At 31.0% G+C, this 25,361-nt stretch overlaps 3 protein-coding genes and 1 long non-coding RNA gene across 4 annotated transcripts; 1 reads left to right on the top strand and 3 right to left on the bottom strand.

Moving 5' to 3' along the window:
- Positions 1 to 3,166: 3,166 nt before the first annotated feature.
- LOC105140425 (Exostosin family protein) lies at positions 3,167 to 4,950 on the bottom strand. Its single transcript, XM_011047258.1, has one exon. It carries the CDS (start codon positions 4,734 to 4,736, stop codon positions 3,273 to 3,275), a length of 1,464 nt encoding a protein of 487 aa, XP_011045560.1. The 5' UTR covers positions 4,737 to 4,950; the 3' UTR covers positions 3,167 to 3,272.
- A 7,341-nt stretch (positions 4,951 to 12,291) lies between these two features.
- LOC105140424 (protein SRG1) lies at positions 12,292 to 16,815 on the bottom strand. Its single transcript, XM_011047257.1, has 4 exons — positions 16,395 to 16,815; positions 13,174 to 13,421; positions 12,747 to 13,071; positions 12,292 to 12,651 (listed from the first exon to the last, which is right to left on the bottom strand). Exons 1-4 carry the CDS (start codon positions 16,644 to 16,646, stop codon positions 12,409 to 12,411), a joined length of 1,068 nt encoding a protein of 355 aa, XP_011045559.1. The 5' UTR covers positions 16,647 to 16,815; the 3' UTR covers positions 12,292 to 12,408.
- Positions 16,816 to 19,580: 2,765 nt separating this feature from the next.
- On the bottom strand, positions 19,581 to 21,270 carry LOC105140422 (RING/FYVE/PHD zinc finger superfamily protein). Its single transcript, XM_011047256.1, has 2 exons — positions 20,205 to 21,270; positions 19,581 to 20,103 (listed from the first exon to the last, which is right to left on the bottom strand). Exons 1-2 carry the CDS (start codon positions 21,228 to 21,230, stop codon positions 20,050 to 20,052), a joined length of 1,080 nt encoding a protein of 359 aa, XP_011045558.1. The 5' UTR covers positions 21,231 to 21,270; the 3' UTR covers positions 19,581 to 20,049.
- On the top strand, positions 21,060 to 21,562 carry LOC105140423 (uncharacterized). Its single transcript, XR_845185.1, has 2 exons — positions 21,060 to 21,145; positions 21,264 to 21,562. It is a non-coding gene; the product is annotated as an uncharacterized LOC105140423 (long non-coding RNA).
- Positions 21,563 to 25,361: the final 3,799 nt, after the last annotated feature.

The following is a 25,361-nucleotide window of genomic DNA, read 5'->3' as shown; positions in this document are numbered from 1 at the left end:
AGATCATGGAAATCACATCCTTCAAAGTCAAATCTCGCATTCTGCCACTGTTGACCTTTGTCTATTGAAAATTAAATATCTGGAGCTATAGAAGTCCAATTTATGCAAACTCAATTGTTTTGGATTTCTGACTCAAATGTCTATAAACGCTCCAAATTTCATCCAAGAAAGATGTTAGATGAGGGATATATGATTTTTCAAAGATGACAACTGAATTCTGCCAACAATCAAGTTTCGTGAAGAAATGAGTCCAAATTACATTTTGAAGCTTCTAAACCATCATCCAAGTTTTTATATCAGCAATTTAGCTCCTCTAAGTCAGAGTTTGAAGATTTCATGCAAGGCTATTTCTTTTTTTTTAGGGAAAATAGTTATTGAAGTACTTAAATGTCAATTGTCAACTTAAGGGAGGACTACTTTGTAAATTAGGAGCTAGAGTTTCTTAGCATATAAAAAGAAAGAGAGAGAGGAGAGAAGGGGGGCAGCAGCCAGAAGTGAAGAAACACAAATTCTCTCCTCTACAAACCCAAAAAATCATGCTCTCTTCATTCTTTAAGAGTAGTTGTTCAATGGTTATGCAAGGCTAAGCTCTTTTCTTGGTTGTAAGGACACAACAAACCTTCGGATTTCAAGAACAGTAAGATTTATTCTTTCTTTTATTTTCAGTTTATATTATGAATAAGTATGGTTGTTTTCCTATGCATATTTTCTATTATTGTTGTTGATAATTGCTAGAGCGGAACTTTAAGTTATTATTGTGAACAATTTATTGCTAAGTTTGGTATCAAAACTGGAGTTGTGATGTATGAACTTGTGAAGCAACTAAGCTTGATAATTGTGGCGGAACTACATTATTAAACTTAGGGAGAACACTCAAATATCTAGTTCTTAGGGCTGTCATTGAACTAAATCATTAATGCGGACATGGTGATTGTTTGTTGGTTAGGGTTAGTTATACGACGGATCCGTTAATTAACCAACATTAAGAAAAGATAAAAATTTAGAATTTAAATTGTAGTTTTGTTTCAAGGATTAGTTCTAATTTTCATTGGTGGATGTGTGCTTGCAACCAAGGCTTGTTTTCTTGATAAATTTCGATTTCAATTGATTTTGTTTGCTAGCTTAATTTCTTCCATAGTTTAGATCATCACAAATCAAAACCCCCCAATTGCATAACGTATAGCATAAAAATCTGAACTAAATCTCCCTTGTGGGATCGACCCCTTGCTTGCTCTATACTATCTTGTGTGTTGTGTTTTAAGCTAGGGTAATTAATTTTTGCGACCGCGACATCGCAACAACATTTGGTTCTTCATGTACACATGAACCTTTACCTGAATAACAATAATTTATTCGCATTACATCCATCATCATATTCCTATAATAACTACTATTATCATTGACTTCATGTATATTTCTAGAACTAAACATTGAGCCGACAATCCTTTCTAAAATGGTATCTGTATGCAAACCGACACAAGTATTTTTCAACGAACTCTTTTTTTAGGAGATGCATAATCACAATATTTGATTTTTTGTTTTTGCACTTCATATGTAAACATCTAATTTTACATCCACTGATATTCTTTGGATTTGAAAGCGTAAAATTAATAAAGCCATTAACCCCTCTATAATAATTTTCACTACACACCCCTTAAAGTGAATCTAAATACATTCATAAATGATCATTCATTACTTAAAAAACCTATATAGATTAATGATGATGACATTTATTAATAATGTAACAATAAATTTAAACTATGAATTTGGTAATTAAAAATAAATTCACAATCTAATAATTTACTATTGTTTTTTGTACAAAAAATATAATGATGCGTAAAAATATCAACTAAATAAATCCAATTAATTGCAAGTAATCAATAACCCAAGTAGTTATATATTATTTTTTCAATTCAAACTTATTCAATCTAAATTAATATAATTTAATTATTATCAATTTAATAAAAATCAATTTCTCCAAAATTTTCAACTTTACAATAAAATTGACAAAATATAATTGTTACTAATTAAATAACTCATAATTTGTTTTAGTATAACACATCTAAGTTATAAAATTATGATTAATTATATCAAATTACAAAAAATTCAAATTTGCCTAAATCACAAACAAACCTTATAATAGAAATCAAATTTAATTCTCTATGAAAAAGTTGTAAAACACTAAAATACGCGAGCAAACTACACTACAAATACTAAAAAATAATAATACATTAACTTTAAATATCAATAAGTATGTTTTCTTACTTAGTATCGAGAATATTTAGAGAAAATTGTATTAAAACAATAATATTGACACTATAAAATGTTGGGTGGTTGAATTTATAATGATGAGATTTAGATTTGTGTCAAAGTAGAAGAGACATGTGGTTGTTTTGATTTGCAAAAAAGAATAAGATGGGGAGAATGAGAATGTTACTGATTATAACACTATTAGATCTGCCAATAAAATATAATGATGGAATATACTCTTGCTTATTGATGACATGTTATTTTAAAGATGGATTCACCTATAGAAAATTTTTTTATTTTTTTAATTATTTAGTCTATTTATCTACAAAAATAATTATATCGTGATTATTATCAAGAATTTTCATCGCCATAATCATTAGAAGTACCAAAAAAAATATTATGTTAATAATTTCAATGATACTATATAATTTTTTGGTGGTGATAGTTATAGTTTACCAAGCTTCACACATATGCTGAAGCTCGGGAAAATTAAAGAGCTCTGGAAATTTTTTACAGTTTATAAATTTTATCTACTGCTTATGTGACTTAGGGGTAGAAGTTAATTGTAATTTTTTAGTTAACAAATAATTAAGATTTATATAAAAATTAGGCAAAAATGTTTTTTTAAGAAAATCTAAAAGTTCTCTTTTTTTTTTCACTATTTCTTTTTATCGTGATCTTTTTACTTTTCTTCTAGATTATGTAGACTTATGTTCATAAAAATAGATTATCAACAAGGTATGCACTAAGCTATAAAAGACTTTTATTGGACTTAGTCAATGATGTTCTTTTTTGGATTCGCCTACATTATGGGTGTTGAAACACCGAAGATGCTAAAGAGACAATAATGGATAATCTGCTAATATTTCTGCCAAAAAAAAACCCGAAATCGAAGCAGTAAAACTATATATTGCTGTAATCTCCATCATTAAATGATAAAGGTTAAGAATGCGCTATGTGTTGCCTTTAGGAGACCTGATTCGACTATCTTAGTTAACACTGAAGGCAGGAGGCTCCCTTGATTAGACGTTCAACTTTAAACGCTTGGCCCACAATGCCTTAAGGGCAACATCCACAGCATCTTGAAACCCTAGATCAGTCGCATTTGGATGTGCATAAGTGAGTCTTGGCATCAACTTTATTACTGTACTTCTCATTCTCTCCACCTTCTCTCTCTCAATCTTGAAAAGCTCTTCCTCAATGCTAACTACCCTTTTGCTTCCATTTCCCGTCTTCAAAGCATTTTCATCTATGTAAACTGAATACTCTCTCGCATCCCCAGCTGGAAAAAACCACTCATACTGAGTATACACAGTGTGAGGTGAGAAAAACACAGGTATGCAACCTGCCAACACTGAGTCAAAAGTTGACCTCCGAGTGAACGAGTCACCGGGAGCTTGCAAGCAAAACTGGGACTGAGACATCACCTTAAGTACCTCAATTGGGTTATGGCATTTACTGGGTCCTTTCCCACATTTTAGAAGCTTGCATCGACCTGACTCGCTGCATTGCCTTATTAACTCGTCCCTTACAGCAGCTTTCTCAACTCCTCTACGTGGCCCCCCTATAAAGGAGAAGAGGTGGGGCCTACTTGATTGTCTCATCTGGTTCTGCCACGTCATCATCTCGTGGGACGTGTACGGGTGGAAATAGGAAGGGTAAGGGATGCCGTGTTGGTTGTGGACTTGATCCCAAGGGTTTCGCTCTACCGTCAGCACCGACATGTTTTGCACGTCTGGCAGATTTAGGAGAGAGTTTCCAAAGTCGTTATTTCTTCTCAAGAAATCCCATGCGGTCCTTCCTAGGACTAAGAAATGGTCCTTACCGTGATGCCTCTCCCACCATGGTTTTGATCGGAGATAATCTGCTAATCGGACGGCTAGTTCATCGCGTGCCGTGAGATTTGCATCGTGGAACTTGCTTGAGGCATCGAGTCCACCATAGAATGGCACGTAGAATAGCTTGGCATTTATAGGATCCAAAACACGACATGGATGGTTCTCCATACGAGCGTGAAAAATCATCTCCGCAATGAACTGGTGGGTGGCAAACCATGTGGTGGCGACGGCGGTCTCTACCATGTAGGAGAGTGGTTGGCCTAATCCGCAATTTGCCACATGAGGACACATGTCAGTGTAAGCATTTAGATGGCTGCAATCTTTAAGTAAACCCTTGTTGAACTCAGCGGGCATGTCATATATATACACTGACATTCCTCCTTCACACTTGGATATCGCAGATGATTTCGATGTTTTCTTGGCCTTTTCATCTACGTTTAGTTTCTCGATGTTGTTTTCGCTCGTGGAGGAAGGCAAGAGAAAACATCTTAGAATAACTAACCAAACAGAAAGCAAGAAACAGAGTAGTAGAGCGTGTCTCAACTGTGGTTTAAGGAATGAGTAATGTATTTCGTTGGTTTTAGAGCTCTTCCCTTTCTCCGTCGACCATGGAGATGCAGATGATATAGATTTTTTCTTCACAACCATTACTGTAGATGTCTCCGACCATACAAAGAGAAAGGGAAGGAGAAGGATTGGAAGGGTGGGGAGTGGAAAGCCTTTCTGTTTCAAACAGGACAGAAAAAGAGGATGAAACCTCTAAAAATGGTGGCGTGAGTGACAGAACATGTCAAAGACTGGTGAGCTGTATGGAGTCTGGTGAGGACAAATTTTCCATTAATGAAAGAAGAAAAAAGTTGCCCCCCCGAAAAGAAAAGGAAAGAAAGATGGAAAACTTATTAACTCGGGGACAAGTTTTCCATATTCATGTGCAATCTCCATTGACGTGCCCTAATCTCATCAAATCTATGTCCAAAAACAAGGATTTACTATTAATTACTCGGCGTTTATCAACCATAACTTGGATTAGAAAATCGAGTAGCATGGTTGAATTCTCCCGGTAATCAATGCTGTAATCAATACGTGCATATCATCACTCAAATTAATTATGCGATGGTATACACGTTACTAGGACTATATACAGCTAATTTCTAATAGCGTAGCATTATTATACTATATCATCATTGACCCTTCTTATGGATCAATATTTTTAATATAAAAAGTGTTTAGATATTGCTATAATTTTTTTAATAAAAAATTAAATTGCATAAGAATAAATTTGATATAATAGGATAAACTTGGTAAGTGAAAAAACAACCTATCGATTAACCTGTCAAATATACGATTTGCGTCATAATACCAGAATAATATGATAGAAAAAATTAAAATAAATTATAAAATTTAATTTCACATCAACCTAGTATTGAAAAATAAAATTAAAAAAAGATTAATTAAAAAAATATAAAAATGACTCTACTCACCTCAGGTTAGCCCATCAAACTCATAACCAGGAGTCATGAGATGAGGATAACCTCATGAAAATAAACTAAAATAAATAATGAAGCCTAATTCTTAATCAAGCTGATGTTAAAAGATAAAATTTGTATATGTCAAAATGATTAGTTTTTATTAGTAAAAGATTATTTGTTTAGATTGTTAGCTTATCCAAAATAGATAAAGAATTAGTCAAGTTTATATCTTATATGATATAATGTGATTATTTATATAATTATATAGTTTATTTGGATAAATTATATAGGAAGTTCAATTAAGTTTTATCACAAAAAAATAAATACAAGTTATTAAAAGATAATTGTCAGATAAGTGCTTTTATGAAATACGTTAGTAGTTTGTTGACAACATAACAAATTAAAAAAATTGAAGATAATGTTTATTAAAGTTTTTTTTTATCATTATCTGTATATAAAAAAGAACAATCAGACACATTTTGACGCAAAGTAACACTTGCAATGAAGCAAAAGTGTTTAACTAACTAAGAAATTACTTAGAGTTTCATAACATATACTCTTGACATATGAATGGAGTGTGAGGAAAATTCTCAAGAATAATTATTTCTTGAAGAGTTAAAAAGCTTGCAGATTTTTAAAGGTGAGTTCTTATGTTACTAATCAATGTTTGCAAAAGTTAGTGGATTGCTTCTTAATATAAAACAAATAACAATGAGATTATCAAAAAAAAATTAAAAAAAAGTTAATTAGGTGAAGAAAAAAAAAACTCGAATCAACTAAGTTAATTTTTCAAATTCGTGATTTAAGTTATGAGACTAGAATGTTCTCATGAAAAATAAAAAAAATTATAAAACTCAATCCTCTATAATCTAAATACTGAAGTAAAAAATTAAATTAAAAAAAGATAGATTGAAAAAAAAAGACACTATTTGAATGAATAGTATTAACTCGCGGGTTGGACAGTAAAACTATGTTAAACTTATAAAAAAATAAATAAAAAATTATAAAATTCAATTCTTAATAAACATAACATTAAAAAGTAAAATTAAAAAAAATATAAATTAAAAAAAAAACTATTTTAATAAATAATATTTTACAAGAAGAGGTGCACTGAAATTCACTTCTCTTTTAGTTTTTTTATTTATTAATTTTCAATGACGTGTTGAAAGTAATGGCAGCATCGAAACCGCCGCGAGTCATTCCCGTGTGAATTAAAAAGGAATAGAACTACCTCGGTGTCGGCTCTGCTTGTTGTCGGAGGATGAAGGGATCTTCGCCTCTCTCTCCCCTCTGATTATGGCTCGCCCGCCCAGTCTAGTACCAATACAGGGGGCGGGCCCTGAAAACAGTCAAAATTCTTCTGATATTCATGTTTCTGTCGTTAGTAACTTTCAATCATTGACCAAACAAACATGTACCTTTCAAAATTGAAGATCATTCTTCAATATTGAAATGACCAGCGAAGTTGACTTCCATTCTAGAGCTCTGCTGGCCCTCTGATGATGATATCTTGGGCTTCCTGCAAGTTATTTTCCCAAGTCCAATTCCAGCACCCTATTTGCTGTCCCAGTGCAGCGGACCCTCCCATCTTCATATGATTGCTTCCAATTAAAATATGAACCGACGCGCTCTGAAATTTCTCTACTTCAAATAATTAGCTTCATAATTTTCTTTTTAAAATATTTCAAAGTGTTTTTTTATATAAAAAGATTCCAAGTAAATATTAAAAAGTTTATACAAGTATCTAATTAAATAAATCAATAACTTTCTTTATGAAAAAATAAAAAAAATCATTAACAATAACTATAAAAAAATGTTGAAATTTTAAAAAATGAACTTAGATCAAGATATTTAATCCTATAAAATAAAATATTTGCTCATTTATGTTTGTTGAATTTGATTATTAAAATCAATAAAATATAATAGAAATAGAAACATACATAGAACTACTTAAGTAAAATAAAATGAAAAAATATTACGCCAAGCCGAACATGTTATAAATATTATTTAAAAAAATATTTTTATTTTTAAAAATAAAATTCATCTATAAAAAAAATTATAGATGAATAAGAATAATATCTTAGAAAATTAAAGACAAATAATTTTTTTGAAAAAGATTTTTTCTTCGTAAACATTGTAAAAGATTGCCCAATAAAAGAGGGCATCTATTATTATTTATTTTTAATCCTATAAAAAATATAGAAAAAAATCTGAAAAAGTCAAAAGGATGCACACAAAAAAAGCCTAAAAGATTTTACAAGTTGGTGGTGAAAAATCAAAATAACAAATGGAAAAGTTGGAGGACTAGAATGTACAAGATTGACAAATTAACAACCTATTCTAATTGACAAAAGACTCTATTGGTGATAATATTTTATTTAGGGTATATAAATACTAATTTGAATTAGTAAGAACTCAATATGGATTTTAAAAAACTTAATTAATTTTATTAAGAACTTAATTGTAAGAAAAATAAGTTTTTTTTAGTCAATTTGCATGTTAATAGAAAGAAATTGAAGTTTAGAGACTAAAATTAAAATTCAAAAAGTTTAATTGGTCAAATTATAAAAAAAAATTAAATTTTGATTGCTAGTTAGAGGTGTGATTGAAGAAATTCAAAACTAATAACCAAATCGTAAAAGATGCGAGACTTCAAACGCTGAAATTGATAAAATCGGGACCAAGTTAAAGAAAATTAAGAGTTCGATCATCAATTAAAGATTAAATTGTACAAATCAAAATCCAAAAATCAAAATAAAGAAGACACTAAAATTGGGGGCTTCAAATCAAAATTTCTAAGGGAAAAATTACAAGGATTAAAAAGATTTTAAGTCAATTAAGGGTGCATATGCTAGAATTAAAAAAACACAAATTAAACTAAAATCTATCAAATTCCAAATTAAAAACCCTAATTTCTAGAGTTTAATTTGAATGACGTGTCACTCAAGTTTAATTAAAGGATTAGGTGACACATTGTTTGGCTATTATATATCCCTTTCCTTGATAGTTTTGGATGATTGGGTTGGCACCTTTCAAGAGCTTATTATGGAGTTCTAGACCTCTAAATGACACAAGAGTTCTTATAAATGGAAGAAGAACATCCTTTCTACAACTCAAATTCCATAAAATTGAAGGTTTATATCCCAATTATTCTATTTTTAGATTCTTGGTCGATCGAGTTGACACCTTCAAGCAAATAAATGTAAAGTTACAAACCTTCAAACTGAGCAGGTATGGATCAAAACAAAAGATATATATCTCTTCTACCAAGTTCAAATGGCATTTAATGATATTTACATCTAAGTTGTTTCGATGAAGCCTTGAAAATGATCAACTCTGTCAGCCTTAACTAAGATATTCATTTACGCAAAACCATCCAAGTTCTTCATATATTCACACTTAAAAACTCCCAGATGATTCTTATCAAGGACCATAAATCTTTTATTCAAGATCAAAAGACAAGAAATGCATGTTTTTGTGTCTAAGAAATAAAACCACTTAGACAAAACCATCATCTCCAAAAATCATTAAAGGACAAATGTTTTAGTTATTAATATTTATCAATAGCTCTCTTATTTTGATCAAATAGCAGAGTTTTGATCACTCTATATGGGAATTCATCAAAAACCCTAAAAATACCCAATAAATATTGCATTTCACCAATGTTTGACTTTGGAGGAACAAAACCTTTTAAGGATTATACCATTTTTATATTGATTCTTAAAAAAAAAAACATATATCATATAAAAAAAATTCAAAATATTTTTTATTATGTGAAAATAACAAAGTATCAATATATGAGAGATCAAACTTGTTCAACAATCATATTGTTTTGTTAGGTGTAAAAAAACACATTTTTTTGTGTAAATAATCCTACATGTATTTTTTTTGTTGAAAAATGTTGAAATCCGAAGTGAAAACATCCATATGCAAAATCAAACATATTCATTCATAGAAATTAAATTATTTTGCCCTTCATAACCCATCTCAAAATCTCGCTTTAGAGTATTGATTTCAATCGTATCACACTGAAAGTAAATTTTAGTGACTTAATTCCTTTAAGGTTGCTAAACAATGGTGTAGACTTCAAAACTTTGATTATTTTGAGATAAATATAAAAATCAATAATAACAAATCACAAATTATATGTAGTAAACAGAAAATACATTTCAAATCTAGTAACTATTTTTGAGAGTGACTAGATTAGCAAAATAACCTTGACAATGAACTAGGATTTGTTTATTCATACACGTGTTTGTGGTTTTCATGGCTCATGCATCACATGCTGGTGAATGTTCAACACATGCCATCTATTTTTGGGCCCCTTCAATTATTTGGTCTATGATTATATAAGAACCCTTCAATTAAGTACAAAATTGAATCCCATCTTAGTCTATGTCTTTTTTATTCAATTTAATAACTCATAATCTAATAAATCTTCAATTTAAACTCAAACTTAATCCAATCCAAGCTCATTGATGGGTTAGCCATAGAACAAGGATAGGGTAAAGAAACATGATAGTTGACAGCTCTTATTAACGTATTTTGATCATGCTCATTACCCAGGTTACAACATTTTTCTTTTAACTCAGTGATCATAGAGTGCTTTGCTTGATCTTTTCCTATTGATTTTGTTAAAAGTTAATTCATATTTTAATTAGAGATCAAAGTTGCTTTTGAACATATCAAATCAACATAATCATGTCATGTCAACTTTTAGGCTATAAATTTTAAAAGTCGATCAATACAAACAATTATATCATGAGATTAATACAACAATGTTACCGACACCACAAAATTATAGCCACAGTTGATGTATAAATAAAAAATATATATATTTAAATGATAAGGGAAGTGGTTGGAAATCCAAATGACTATTCAAAAGATTTAGTGGAGGTGGTTGGCAACAAAGAACAATGATTGGATTCACTTCAACACATATAAAACAAGTTTACAGTGGGATGAGAGATCCTGTATATTTTGAAAACATATCATTTCAACAATATTCAACTTTCAAGGAACAATTAACATCTTTTTAAGGATTATACTTTTATTTCTGGGTTGGTTCTTCAAGAACACATATGTATGTAAGAAAACTTATTTCTATTGTTTTTATTATGGGAAAAGAATAAAGTATCTATGATATCCAAATGATAAGACTCGTCCAAGATCATATTACTAGGAGGTTGATTATTAGGTTAAAAAAATTTATTTATATGTAAATAATCCTACGTACCATGTATTTTTTTAGTGAAAAATGTTGAAATCCAAAGTGAAATTAAACACATCCATATGCAAAATAAAAAACATTCATACACAAAGATTAAATTTAAATTATTTTGTCTCTCATAAACCATGCATCCTCTAAATCTCATAGCAGATTATTGATTCCAATTTTGTCACAGTAAAAAATAGATATTAGCAAGTTAATTCCTCCGGGGTTGCTAAACAACGGTATAGACTCCAAAACTTTGATTATTTTGAGATAACCTCGGAAATGAACTGGGAAGCGGTGGCGCATGATAGACACGCGCTGGAACGTGACTAGGATTTGTGGATTCATGCGCGCGCTTGTGGATTCCTTGGCGCGTGCATCACACTCGCCGTCACTGGATCTGTAAGAAAACACAAAGAATGAATTTTTTTTCGTGTCTATGATTGGGATTTGGGCTGATTTTTGGTGGTTGATGTTGTTGTTGGTTAGGGTTAAAAAGGCAGATCAGTTTCGATGTGTAAGTGTTTCGATCGGTGGTTGTTCTGGATTGTTGCAAAAGTTGGTGTCAGTGGCGTATTTGTTTGTGCAAAGAGGGTAGCGGAGCGACGAAGGGAGTTGGTGCTGCTGGATTTGACGATGTGGAAAGGGTTGCTGCAACTGTATGAATGAGGAGACAAGGGCTGTTCCATGGTGGACAGAGAGTTTGGTACGGGGAAGGAGGTTGGAGTCTGCCGTCAGGGACAATAAAAAGCAAAAGAACGTGTTGGCAATTAGTGTTTTTTTAGTAGAGAAAGGTTTTTTTCCTTTTCTTTTTTACTTTCTCCTATTTCTGTCGTGATTTTTCCCTGTTTTTTTCTCCCTAGTTGCATATATGGTGTATAATTTTGAAATCCGGTTGGCCTGGTAAATTAATCTAAAACTTGGCTGATTAAAAGCTGCAATCAGGTTGGGTTAAAGAAAAAATCTATTCTAATATAATTGACTTGATGGATTAACTAGATGATTCAGTTGACTCGTCAAGATCTAGTTACAAGTTTATTAACTTTTATTTTTTTTATTTTTTATTAAAATGATATTTTTTGATTTTTTTTAAAAAAACTAACCTAATGAATCCAGTGATTCAGTCAAAATCTAGTAACCCAATCAAAAATTAAAATCTAAATCACGAACGAGCTGGATTTCAAAACTATGATATGGTCTGTTATCGTTTCATCTTTTCTTATCATTTATCTAGTCATTTTTATCTCTTTTATCTTATAGTTGATACTAAACTTTCATGTTTATTTTTGTCCTTCTTTTCTTCTTTAAATATCATGTCACTCTCTAATTTTTTTTTTATTTGAAAATATATTAGAAATAAAGGTCACAGACGAGATATAAAATATTACTTATTTTATTTTATATGATCAACCTCTTGAACAATACAATATATATATATTAAAAAGAAAACATAAAAAACCCACACCTAGAACTAATTAACAGATATAAACATGGATAATATATGGTTTAGCATTAACTCTCACCTGATAAAGACACCCTTTCATTAATAAAGCAATATCATATGTCGCTTAATACTAAAATATCTTGACAATTCCCAGACCATGCACCCAAATTCCCTGCTATCAATTATCCCCACTCATATTCTCATAGCATCAAGGTATGATTTTTCATGAAGCTCACGAGCAAAGAGGCCGTTGAGATACTCTTTAGTTGTTATACTCTTAAACATTGCTGGAGTCTGTTCAGTGACTAAACCGGATGCTGGTCCAATTACGCCATCATAGTTTGGAGACAAAAATGTTGCAATTGAGAGCCTTTCTTTCTCAGAATTCACTGTTGCCCGATGCTCAATGCTACGGTATGTTCCATTCGTTATGATCTGCAGAAATGATGTGCAAAAGATAATCGCAAGAACATTATGATCAATATCCAAGTTCCAAGCTAACATCGTTTGCAATTATGCATGCATTTTACCTCCAGAATATCTCCAACGTTTAAAATGAAGGCATTTCGGAGGGGTTTGACAGGAACCCATTTCCCATCCTTCTTTACCTGGAGACCTTCCACTTCGTTGACTTGCAGGAGTATAGTGAGACCTACAGCATCAGAATGAGGAGTAAGGCCAATAACCTTATCAGGTTGAGGACATGGAGGGTAATAATTCATCCTCATCGACTGAAGCCCGTTTCCAAAGAGCTCTTCTACTTCCTCTGCCTCTATCTTTAGTGCTTTAGCCATCTTTCCGAGGATTGTAATGCCTAGGTTTTTCAATTCCAATGAAAATGCCTCCACGGTGTCTCTGCAAGAAGAAATTAAGAGCTAGTAGCTAGGTTACTAATTAAGAAACGAAAGTACCTTAAAAAACTCACAGTATACAAAGACAGAGAGAAAGAGGGAAGACCTGAAAGGAAGAGGAAGCTTTGGAAACAAGTGGGGTTTCCTTACATGAACTGGCTGGGTGATCATGAAGAAAAGGTCACCCCAGTCAAGCTTTTGCTCCTCGGACAAGACAAATGCTTGTCCGAAGCCCTCTACTTCTCCTGGAAACTGCCAAAAGAGTTTCTTCTCTTCCATTGGCAGGTTAAAGAAGTCCTGGACATCAGTCTTTACTTTCTCCAACAACGAAGCGCTCACTTCATGGTTTACCAACTACGAGGAAGAAAAATCGATCACTGTATATGTTTATTCTTTTTTGTTGGAAATGGTGCTGTGTCGAGTAGGATTTGTATGGTAGTAGTTAATGCACGTGACAGGAATTTTGCCTCTCTCGGTTTATTTTATTACGAGAGAAAAGATGATTTTGTCGCGACAACTATGCCGACGATAGCGATAGGGATTAAGAAAAAAATTAAAAAATTAATTAAATTGAAAAAAATTAAAAAATTAAACAGTAAAAACATTAATTAAATCAATTAGAATTTTTAAAAAATTAACCGATTCAATTTGATTTTAATTTTTTAAATTTAAAATTAAAAAAAACTAAACTAAACTGAACTCAAATAAAAAAATAAATTAAATCAAAAAAATTAAATTAAATTAAAAAATTAGTTTTTATTCTAAAATAACTGAACTAAAATAATAAGTTTGAATCGATTTTAATTTTGATTTAATTTTAATTAAAAAAAACAAATTTAATTATTTTTTAATAAAAACCAAAGATAATCACAGCTATATCTACCAAGTATATTCATTAAACAAGTGAAAGCAATTTATCTTAAATAATCTCCATCAAATGTTTGAACTCTGTGCCTCTTTATTATAATTATAATTATGAGACGGTCGAATCTGGTCATAGATTATAATTGAATTAAATTAACTCATCATTTGATTTTAAAAAAATAATTTAAAATAAAATTATTTTAATAAAAAAATCAAAATTTTGCGTTGAAATGTCTTAGACGAAGCTTCATATCAAAAAGTCATCTAATTAGATTAGAGTTTAAATCAATAAATTATTGGGCATACCGGTGAAGCCGAACTAGGTAGTATTGTAATTATGCTTTTTATTATATATAAAAAATACTAATAAATGTCAAGTCACAATAATAACCTTTATTTAATGCAGTATTATACATCATCTTAATTATTATTAATTACATGATTAGGCATATATTAATAATCAAATGATATGTGTGTGTATAAATATAAACACATCCGCGCACTTGATGATATTATAATGATGACGATTATGATGATATTATATATGTTTTTTCATTGATCAACGCAACAAGAAAACTTCCCACAGTGTACATCTTACATTTCTTACTCATGACTGGATAATTGGTGATGATGTGATGCAAGCCGGATTAATATTCTAATTAAAAAAATATAATGTGTTTTTTAATTAAAAATATAATTATGAACTCAAAATATAATCTATAATAGATAATATTTTTTTAAAATAGTGATATGGTAATATATTAATATATTGAATAACATTTTTTTTAATATTGAGATACTTATATATTAAAATGTATAATTTATTAAATCTATAACCCATAATTATGAGATTGTGATATCTCAATAGAAAAAAATTAAAATAAATTATAAAGATTAATTCAATCAATTTAATATTAAAAGATAAAATAAAAATAATAAAAAAATAATAAAAAAAAACCTAAATAAACTTGAACTAATCAATTAAACTTGCAACCTGGATCATAAAACTGGGATAAATTTATAAAAAAAAAAATACAAGACTCTATTTTTAATATATACAATATTGAAGGTTAAAAAAAAATTAAATTCATGAAATTGAGATAACTCGATAAGAAATAACTTTTTTAAAAAAAACTATGAAACCTTAAATCCTAAATAACTTAATATTGAAAGATAAAAAAAAAAATTAAGTTGTTGGAGTTTAATATTAAAAAAAAATATTCAAATAAAAAATTATAAAAAAATAAATAAGATAACTTGGGTCAACCTGTCAAATCTTTAATCCAAATTATGAAATTATGATAACAATATATAAGCTAAATTAAAAAAAATATATAAAACCCAATTAAAAAAATATTCTATTTAAAAAAAACCTAAATAATAAACAAAATCAACTTATAGATCTAATGTTAACCAGGGTTAAACTTATAACCTAGATTATGAAATCATGATAGATTTAAAAAAAAAAATTAAAAAATTAAATATTAAATAATAAAATTTAAAAAAATATATTGTTAAAGAATAAAATTAAAAAGAAAATCTACTAAATAATGTTATTTTGTATTGCGAGTATATCTACTAATTTAACACATCCTTTAGTATTTTGTTAATTCACGATGCAGTTTAGGATATAGATGACCAGGAGAGGCCGTTAGCGTACTACTCTCTTGTAACAAAATTAAACTTCACTCTCTTGCTAATGAACTTGTTCTTCAATTAACACTCACAGCTTTCTAATTTTTCAGAAGGTTTTAGGATCGAATTTAACACAAAAACAACGATAGGCCAACTCAATATCAGTACTGTGTTTTTCTTTGACTGCTCTTCACTATAGTTCGATTATTAATTAGTGTGTTGATCCCAATTAATTAATATTACAGTGGACTTCGTATTTATAATTGTTTGCTTAATTTTATCAACGAAGACAGCAACCCTGTAGAGCCCGACTAAGACTGATTATCAAACAGTTCATAACATTTATGGAGACGAAGCTGCACATGAAATGTGCTGTTAAAGTTACTTTGAGAAAACATTGAGGATTCGGTTGTTTCTCTTTGTCTGCTTTATGAGGGGGACTCGATCCAAATCCAGGATCACAAGTCAATCGCTGACAAAACCTTGGATTTTTTTGAGAAAAAAGGAAAAATAAGTAAAAAACAAATCCATGTTATGTTAGCAAAAGAAATTAGATTTTTTCAGGGCTAAACCTTGAATTAAGGGGTTGATGTCTGTGAGCAGGGGTGGATAATGATAAAAATGAGTTTGTTGTTATTATATGTAATTTTCTCGCCTTTTCAGTAATATTTTTTCTTTCTTTTTCTTAAGCTTAATGCACCTTGGAGATGGTTATGGTTGAACCACAAATGGAGCTCGAAGAAATCGCTTGCCATGGAATAAACGAAAAAAGAAAAAGGTGACGAGGAAGAAACAAAACAAACATGAGTGAGTGAGTGTGGTGGGTACCTGAAAGAAACCCCAGTCTCTGCAAGCAAGATGGAGCTTGGCCAGTTCAGAGTCCATTGATTCTTGATCTAGTAACCTCCGCATATCAACAACCGGGATCTCATTAACCGAAGCACAGCTGGGAATGATCGTGGGCTGGTCTTGATCAGGACGGATATATCTTGGTGGGATGGCTGCCGGGTTTACCTTGGCCAATTCCTGGACGCATGGCACAATAAGAGAGCTTCCAAGCTGAACAACGTTTGATTCCATGTTTCTTTATTTGTTTTAGCGGTACTGGTGTTTGCAGGTTTCCAGCTTTCTTTCTCTATATATAGGAGGAGAAAAGACCACTCTCCTATGCAGTAATATAGGAGAGAAGCATCCGGCAAATTCCCTTCAGACTTCAAAAAAAAAAAAAAAGGCGTTCTAGAAACAGAGGTTGAAAGGCGTTATCTGATCGACATGTCAAAATTATGTGGCGAGATCTTCCAAAATCTCCAACCCTTTCACACTAATATATTTTAGAAGTCATATAATAAATTTAATAAAATTTATCTTCTTATATATATACATATATGATCATACTGTCCAAATATGTTTAATATGAATCCATTTGAACAGCAAAGCAAGAGGATTTTGTCAAGGGGCCAAATGAATGAAAGGAGTTTTTAAGGAAAATAAATATAAGGTGAGCATTTTGATGATGAATATGACTGAGAATCTACCATCATTTATGAATGTGGGGAAGAGTAGATACTTTGTTTGTAATTACTTGAGAGCTTCTTCCGCTTTGGGGACCAATAATTTCCTTGTTTTAGCAAGCTCTTTAATTCTTATCCATTCAGACATGGTGGTAGTTGCAAGGCCGAGTCTACAATCTCTAGAGATTTGTTCAGATGATGATGATGATGTGCTGCATAATTACTATTAAGAAAACGTGTAAAATGCTAAAAACTTCGAAGACGTGAGATATAAAATAATGAATTACTGGAACTTCACAATCAACCCGACCTGTCAGACAAGAACAATCCCATTTCTAGAAAAGTCTTTGAAATCTGTTAATAAATGGATTTAATTGCCAGGTAAAAAAAACAAACGAAAGCTAAATCCTCTCTGATTCCACTGTGTGAGAGCATGACCATTTCATCAACATATTAATATTCCAGCCGTCGCATATTATCGTTCAGAAAATCAGTTGTTTTTTTGCATCTTCAAACAATTTTACTGCCGAATATCAAACCAGGAAGAAGTTGGAAGACAAAGGCATGGACTTCAGAGGATACCTCATTCCTTCTGCAATATTTAGCGTGAAACGTAAACTACAAGATGCATGCCTGCTCTCAAGCTGAAAACACCATTCAAGAAGCAGGGAAATTCCACAATGCTTTTGGACGCATTGATCCTAGCTCATAAAGTGCCTTTTTTTTATGCCACTTGTGGAGTTTTCGTAAACAGTTCCATAACTATGTGTTTTTGAACAACCAGACAATTTTGAGAACAGAAGTTTGACATGATCTGAAACAGAGTTTATCTTTATTGTTTGCCAACAGGATGTTAACGATTTATCCAGATGAAAATTCCGAATCACGACCAGATGTCCTCCGGGATCCGGCCACGGCCGGATGTTTCACATCTGTTTCCTTTGACTCCTAAGACAAGGGCAGTATCCTCCTCTTCCGAAGTGGATGAGATGCGTGCCTACGTATGCACACAGCGATGCATATGCTTGTGTGAATGTGTATGAATATCCAACCATTCTAGAAAGAGAGAAAGAAAGGTCAAGCAATATGGAGCTTGACTTAAGAAATTTGTGAAATGTCAAAAAAAAATAAAAATCAAACTCTCAACTACCTCCATAGCTAGGAAGATGCTGGTGGATTTTCTCCTTTTGACTAATGATTCTCCAAGGTCATTGTCATTTTAAGGATAAGCCAGCTTCCTTTGTCTCCTTGGGAGACCATTTCTAAAGTTGTTTTTTTCTTGGCAGAGTTTTTTAATTTTATCATGCTGACACGTGATGACATCTTTTAGGGAAGATATGGCAGTGAGTGGTTTTCTGAGTCAAAAATGAAGAGATTAGTCCAAACAAAACACCATCATGTGAATTAGATAAATTACGAATTTTAAATATTTGAAAGTTTTGTTATGTTTATTTTTTAAAATATTTTTTATTTAAAAATATATTAAAATAATATTTTTTATTTTAAAAAAATTAATTTGAATATTAGCATATTAAAATAATTTTAAAATATCAAAAAATATTAATTTTAAAAAAATACTTTTAAAATATAAAAACAAACAATCAAAGATGTTAAGTGTTAATATTATCATTTAAAATAGCATATTTAACCCGTATAAATTTTCAAAATTGCAGAGTTACATCTTGGTATTTGACCTGTATAAATTCTTAAAATTGCAAAGTTACATCTTCTACCTGAAAGTTCTTTCTAGAAAAAAAGAAAAGCTATGACTTATTTTATTAATTGATAATGAAGCTTTTAAGTGGGCTATTATGCTGTGATTAATCCTGCAACACTAAGGAAGCTTGTCGAGTAAAATTAATGTGTCTATGTAAGATTTTGGTTCATATTAAATTATATAAAGTTTTATTTAGTTGCTCCCTAACAAATTCACTTGAAGAGGGGAAAATATTTTTGCTATTTTATAATTGACTTGCACGTCCCAAATTAACCTACATTTCTCCTAATAGAATGGCTCTAGTGTTTGGTCAAGCCAAATGTCAATTCAGGAGTCAGTCGATGCCAGCACAAAAGATGTAAACATCATTAGACTCTTCGGAGAAAAACATTCAATAGCTAGTGGAAAAGGGCCGTCCATGTTAGCTATCAGACAACAATTTGATTCACTTTACCAGGAAAAAACAAGATCACTAATATAAAACCGCGTTCGTTCAGAATCCATTTCTATATCAAGTGTTGTTTAATTGTCAATCACGGGCACTGAATCCGGACTCTTTGTCTTTTTTTCTCATATGCTATGGAAATTCGCAGACAAAACCCTAACCTTTTTCATATGCTTTTACTTTTTCTGGCCCAAAGGATGGTGACACTTGAAGCATCAATCTATTCATTGGCAAGAGCACATTGTGATGATCACGTATACATCCACTAAATTTTGATTTGCCCTTTGAACATTTACATAGATAGTACTTTGAATGTCATTGCAGTATAAACTGATTGCCACTTTCAAGATAAAAGGCAACAAATTAGATTGCCATTTCAATTCCAAGAATACCAGATATTTGTTCTACAAGATAAAACAAAAGAAAAATGTAAAATCCAGTTAAAATGCCTACTATCTCCAAGTCGAAACTCTCCCTACGCAGTCGACATGGAAAAAGGGCAAGCGAAGTTTTTATGTCAATCACCAAGTAATTCAATGGAGAAGAAAATCTTGAGAGTTAGAAGGCTAGCCACAAATCATTGATGTTCAGAACAAATCAACTAGACCATTAGATGCATCACAGAGTAAAATTAATTGTATCGATCCAAAGCATCAAAACTAGCACCCTAAAATCTAAAAAAGATGACTATCTTAACAGCGTTGAGAGAGAAAAAAACTGTAATTTCCATCGAGGACTAACACGTTCTCAAACCTTCATCGATAGGTCGTTCAAAGGCAGACCTATTGCCTCCACTGAAACAGTTACTTTCTATGCTCTTCTCTGGCTAGTGGCTACAATCTTGAACTTCCCTGACTGTTGTTGCTGCATAAATAGGAAGAAAAACCATCAAAAACCATACAAATACGATACAGTCTTCCAATTAAAATCTTGAATTAAAAAGCAAGAGGAGCAACTTTCTTTACCTTATCCCATAATTCAGTGTGGCTTTTGCAGAAGCCAGCAACTATAGTCTCCTTCCTCTTCCCTTCTTTAAACTCGATACAAAGATCCTCGTTCAACCCACAAGTAACATGAAATGCCAGAGGACACTTAGGTTCAGAGCACTCAATAACACACCCTGTTCTACTCTTACAAACATAACATTTCCCTTCCCATCTCCTTTTAGGAACCTTGGAACAATTAATCCCTTCACGGCCATCTGGGTCGTCGAAGAACACCTCAGGAATCAAAAGTGCACACACAACATGAGCCCACGACCCATCAACACCCTTTGTTGTGGTGGGTTTCAAAGCACCACCTTTTGTTGGACAAAAGCAACAAGATAAGGAGGATTGCTTACTTTCTGACCTGTACGATTTAGAAGCCGAACACTGAATACAAAACCAATCACCATCAGGAACACCCTTTATTAAAGGATTCCCGTAGCAAGTAGTGTGAACCATTAAATCACACCCATCACAAAACACAATAGGATCTGTTGGATCCCCATCTGTGCTTCGACAAATAGAACACAAAATCCCATCATCCTCCTCCTCTTCTACTTCTTCTTCCTCCTCTTCCTCTTTGCACTCCTCTTGGTTGTTTTCATCAAGAACTGTGACTTTCTCCTCTTTTTTTAAATCTTCTTGTTCACTTTCAATTGACTTATCAGTAATAATATCAAGTGGGGTTTTCTTGTTTTCCTCGTTTGCTTTGATTTCTTCATTGAAAGAAGGGTTATACTCAACATTGAGATTGAAAGGCGAGAGTGGCTTACCGGATACCAAATCAGGATGCAATGCCCAAACCCTCTTCTTGGTTGGCAAACAATATGCAGCAGTGGTACTGACTTGGGGAGCAGCATCAGCAAGAAGTGGATTCCGGGACTCCTTTCGCTTCTTGGCCGGCAATTGCAAAGCGATGGGTACATTTTCTTTGTTTTCTTGCTGATGCTGTTGCAAGAGTCTGTGTCTTTTGAGAGGAGGTAAGGCTTGGAATTTGGTATCCATTGTTGTTACTGCGTGTGTTTATGGATTTTGCAGGTAGATAGAGATGGAGAGGAGAGGGCTTTACGTCTTGGTGGGGTTTTTTTCCTTTTGAATTATCAAGGTAAATTGATTGCGGGGGGGAGAGACGAGAACCCGGGAAGGGAAGTTTGTTGTGGCGGGAAGCTAAAATTGTAACCCCTCCATTTTTTTTGGTCCTATAATTTGAACGATGAAAATTTAGGTTTAGAACTTTACTAATAAAAAACTTTGAAGTCCGGCCCTCTGACTATGAGTAAGGTCTCGTTTAAGTCCTCCTACTTCTGGTAATTTTAAATGAATGAATGGTTCATCAATTTCTGGGGCTGGTGCCATTGCAATATACACATCTTTGATCGGCTGTTGAAGAGCAGATCTCTGTGAAAGAGAGAACCAAACTGCGTATCATACACCAAGCACTTCAAAGCAAGAGAAAACATAGAGGATGATTTAAAGGCAGCAAGGAAAGAATTTGGTGAAAAAACCAAGCAATTCCTGTACTTGTTTTCTAGATGTCATATATATATATATATATATTGATTTAAAGGCAGCAAGGAAAGAATTTGGTGAAAAAACCAAGCAATTCCTGTACTTGTTTTCTCGATGTCATATATATATATATATGCTTCCACGAAAGTGTGTTATAAGTTGTATTTTAAAGTTTTTTTTTTTAGAAATGCATTTGAAATAACTATTTTTAAAAAATTATTTTTAATATTAACACGTTAACACAATTTAAAAATATTAAAAAATTAATTTTAAATAAAAAATTCAAATATTCTGATTGTAATATCAAACACATATTTATTTACGTGTATGTAGGCTCTTGCTCCCCACATTCTTGATATTTTGAATACCAATTTATTTATTTTTTTATTAATAAATATAAATATTTAAATTCATTTAAACTAATTTTTTGAGATTGTAAAGTTAATAATCAAGTAAATCTCTAATAATCTTAGTGTTATAATATTTAGATTAGTATTATCCGAAGAATAAATCTAAGACTGCTATACCCTTTATAATTACCAACTTGTGCTGCTCTAAAAGGCCATAAAATTGATCATCCTGGCCTGCCCTGCCCTGCCCTTTCAGAACATCTTGCTGTTCTGTGAGCATTAGCAAGATCAATGTAGAAGAATTTCCAGCGCCTTCAAAATAGCAATTTGAAATTACGAAACCTAAATCCAATGCAAAATGCAAAATACTATAAAGAAACAAGGAAGCCCAGTGCAAAGTCCACTGCTTGAATCTTTGGTCTATCATAATTATACCGGAAATTAAAGCACCACAAGTTCCTAGCATCAACCACGAAAGTACGATATCCCACATTTCTGACATCAACAATGAAATGACGGCTTTTTCTTTTTTCTTTTTTATTTTTTATTTTTTCTTTTTCCATCATGTTACAATGCATTTTTTCGAGCTACGAGGAGTAAGAATACACTTTATATTGCCTGCACACATAATATATTTCATAATTAATTATTATACTATGCTTGCTTTATAAGTATGAGCTATTTTCTATGTAATAAGACATTTCTTATCTCTGTTAATTGAATATTTCTAGCCAAAATGTAATTCATATTCAATAATATCTTTACAAATCAATTTTTATACAATTTTCAAGATGAACCAATGTTTATAAATATATCCTGGATCAATAGATAAACAAAATAGATTATAATTTTTTTAACTTATAATTTCACTCTCATTTTTCTATATATTTTTTTAATTTCTCTTCTATATTTACTGATTTAATTATTAGAAATTCTCTTGTTTTATAAAAAGAAAAATATAATCAAGCCTTTATTCAAATCACCACGTCTTAACTCAAAATCTCAACTCTTGAAAAACCTAATTTATATTTAAAGTTTTTTCACTAAAATGGCATTTTATAACAAAAACTAAAATGCATTAGCTTTTTTACTGTAGCAAAAATATTGTTCACTCATTCACAATTCATTGTGGACTATAACGGTGTATTTTTTTGATAATTTTGATTTTGATTTTGATCTTTGAACTTTTATTTTACATGATTTGATTCTTTTGAGCTCAAACTAACCCTCGGTTATTGTTTTTTTTTTTAGAATGAATGATTGAATTGAAAGATAAGGGACTGAAGTAAAACTCTTGAGTAACTTAGGAGGCGGGTTGAAATTTCATTGAAATATTCATTTTAATTCTCCATATTTTTAAGATGTTAGGTGACTAATCTCTTCAATTTCAAGATAATATATTTTGATACCTAACTTTATTTTTCTCTTTTTTCAATCCTTTTTTGTTAGAGAGGGAGGGAGGGAGTCACCAGATTTTGGTCTAGAGAGAAAAAGTGGTCGTTGGGAAAGATTTCAATTACAAAAACAACTAATTTTTGTGTTAAAAAGGTTTCATATGATGAGAGAGGTTATGTTTATTATTTTCTTTTACCTTGAAAAAACCAAAAACAACATATCTGAGCTTGGAAATAATTTTTATTTCAGGTGGATTTTGGGTTTGAAGGTGGTTTGTTGGCTTTTTGATAGTCATGAATTGATTTAACAAGGTCTTTAAATTGTTTTCTACGTATATTGAGTAAAAAATAGGTTGAAATGAGATTTTGGATGAAAAAATAAAAGATCTTATTTTTTCGACCACCACAGTAGCCAGATTTTAGGTTTCCTAGGCGACATGTCATTTTTTTAACTATTTGAGGTGGACAATGTGTCATCATATCCATTAAACTTAAAAAAAATAAAATAAAAGCTCGTGCATAGGCCGTTGCTTTATTAGGCCAGGCATTAGGCCTAACTTACCAGGCCCAGCAACTCTTGGCTTGATTTTTTTAATTTTTAGTTTTTTAAAAAATAATACATTATTCGTAAATGTTTTTTCAAATAAATTTTTGGTTTATGTTTTAATGAGTATGTTTAATTTTTAGAGAGGTAAGTACAACTCATATGTGGTTTTTTCTTAATTTTATATAAATGAATTATTTTTTAATATTTATGTTTTTATAAGATTTTTTATATATGCAGCGTTGTATTATTTTTTTAAATTATTTTTCAATAAATTTTATATGTTATGTGTAGTCTTGCATTTTTTTTTAATTATTGTTCAATACATTTTATATGTATTAGTTTCTATTACAAATTTTATATGTTTTTATATTACAAATTTATTTTGATAAAAGAGTTTATTAAACATAATCAAGTAAATTACTTGTGCTATAATTTAGATATTTTGATCTTCATTTTTCATTTGGTTTTCTCAATTTTATTTTATTTTTATTGTTGATGAATTTTTTTTCATTACTTTACATAATGGTTATTGGGTTGTTTAATTAGATGCATGTATAAGTTTTTCAATTTACATCCAATATATATATAAAAGGAAACTATTTGACCAATATTTACCCAAAAAAATTTAAAGGCTTTACATACTCTTAAAATGTTTTCTCTTAGGGAGAATTTAATTTCTAAGACAAGAGTTTGAGGTATGTACCATAATTATTTTATACATTGAGTCCAGACATATAGATGGATATATAAAATGTTTTTACAAACACTTAACTAAGTTATTCAGGTCCTTGCAATAATAAGAAGTTGACAAGTATTTGTTACTCTATAGTTTATGAGACTTCACTTCTCATCCAAATGTTGGGCTTCTATACTCTTTTTGAGTTGCTTAAACAATGTTTATATTAGATTGATATCCCTTTTCATTTTATAATTTGATTCTTATACAAATTTAAGACAGTTTAAGTAATTTTTTTGCATATTACTTATTTGTTCTTGAAAACCAAATCATATACTTTTTTAATGCTATCAGCTTTTGAATGCATGCTTAAAAAACACCTTTTTTTTTTCTTCCAAATATCTCACCATTAAAAGCAACGCTTGTTTTTTAGAAGTAGGCCATGACAACTGATTAGTACTTAAAAGTGCATTTTTATCATGGTTTTATATCATTATTTTGCACTTGAAGTATCAATAATTCCTTAACCAAAGCATGATTTATAATAATATATCTAATAATATAAGATACCTATAATTTGTGGTAAATGTCTATTTTTAATGCAGGCCTATCACATAAATGAAAGGATTGATTGATGACTTGAAAAACTTAAATTGCAAG

This window comes from Populus euphratica, unplaced genomic scaffold, assembly GCF_000495115.2.
Source record: "Populus euphratica unplaced genomic scaffold, PopEup_1.0 scaffold186.1, whole genome shotgun sequence".
In the NCBI taxonomy this organism is placed as follows: Eukaryota; Viridiplantae; Streptophyta; class Magnoliopsida; order Malpighiales; family Salicaceae; genus Populus; species Populus euphratica.
This window is presented reverse-complemented; position numbering and strand designations above follow the sequence as displayed.

Bases quoted from the DNA above. Each gene is read 5' to 3' on its own strand.
- LOC105140425 (XM_011047258.1), bottom strand. From the start codon at position 4,736: ATGGTTGTGAAGAAAAAATCTATATCATCTGCATCTCCATGGTCGACG.
- LOC105140424 (XM_011047257.1), bottom strand. From the start codon at position 16,646: ATGGAATCAAACGTTGTTCAGCTTGGAAGCTCTCTTATTGTGCCATGC. The intron at 13,422-16,394 runs GTACCCACCACA...TCTTCCTCGTAG, and splicing joins GAGACTGGGGTTTCTTTCAG to TTGGTAAACCATGAAGTGAG. The intron at 13,072-13,173 runs GTCTTCCCTCTT...TTCTTCTTGCAG, and splicing joins AAGCTTCCTCTTCCTTTCAG to AGACACCGTGGAGGCATTTT.
- LOC105140422 (XM_011047256.1), bottom strand. From the start codon at position 21,230: ATGGATACCAAATTCCAAGCCTTACCTCCTCTCAAAAGACACAGACTC. The intron at 20,104-20,204 runs GTAAAGAAAGTT...CTATTTATGCAG, and splicing joins ACACTGAATTATGGGATAAG to CAACAACAGTCAGGGAAGTT.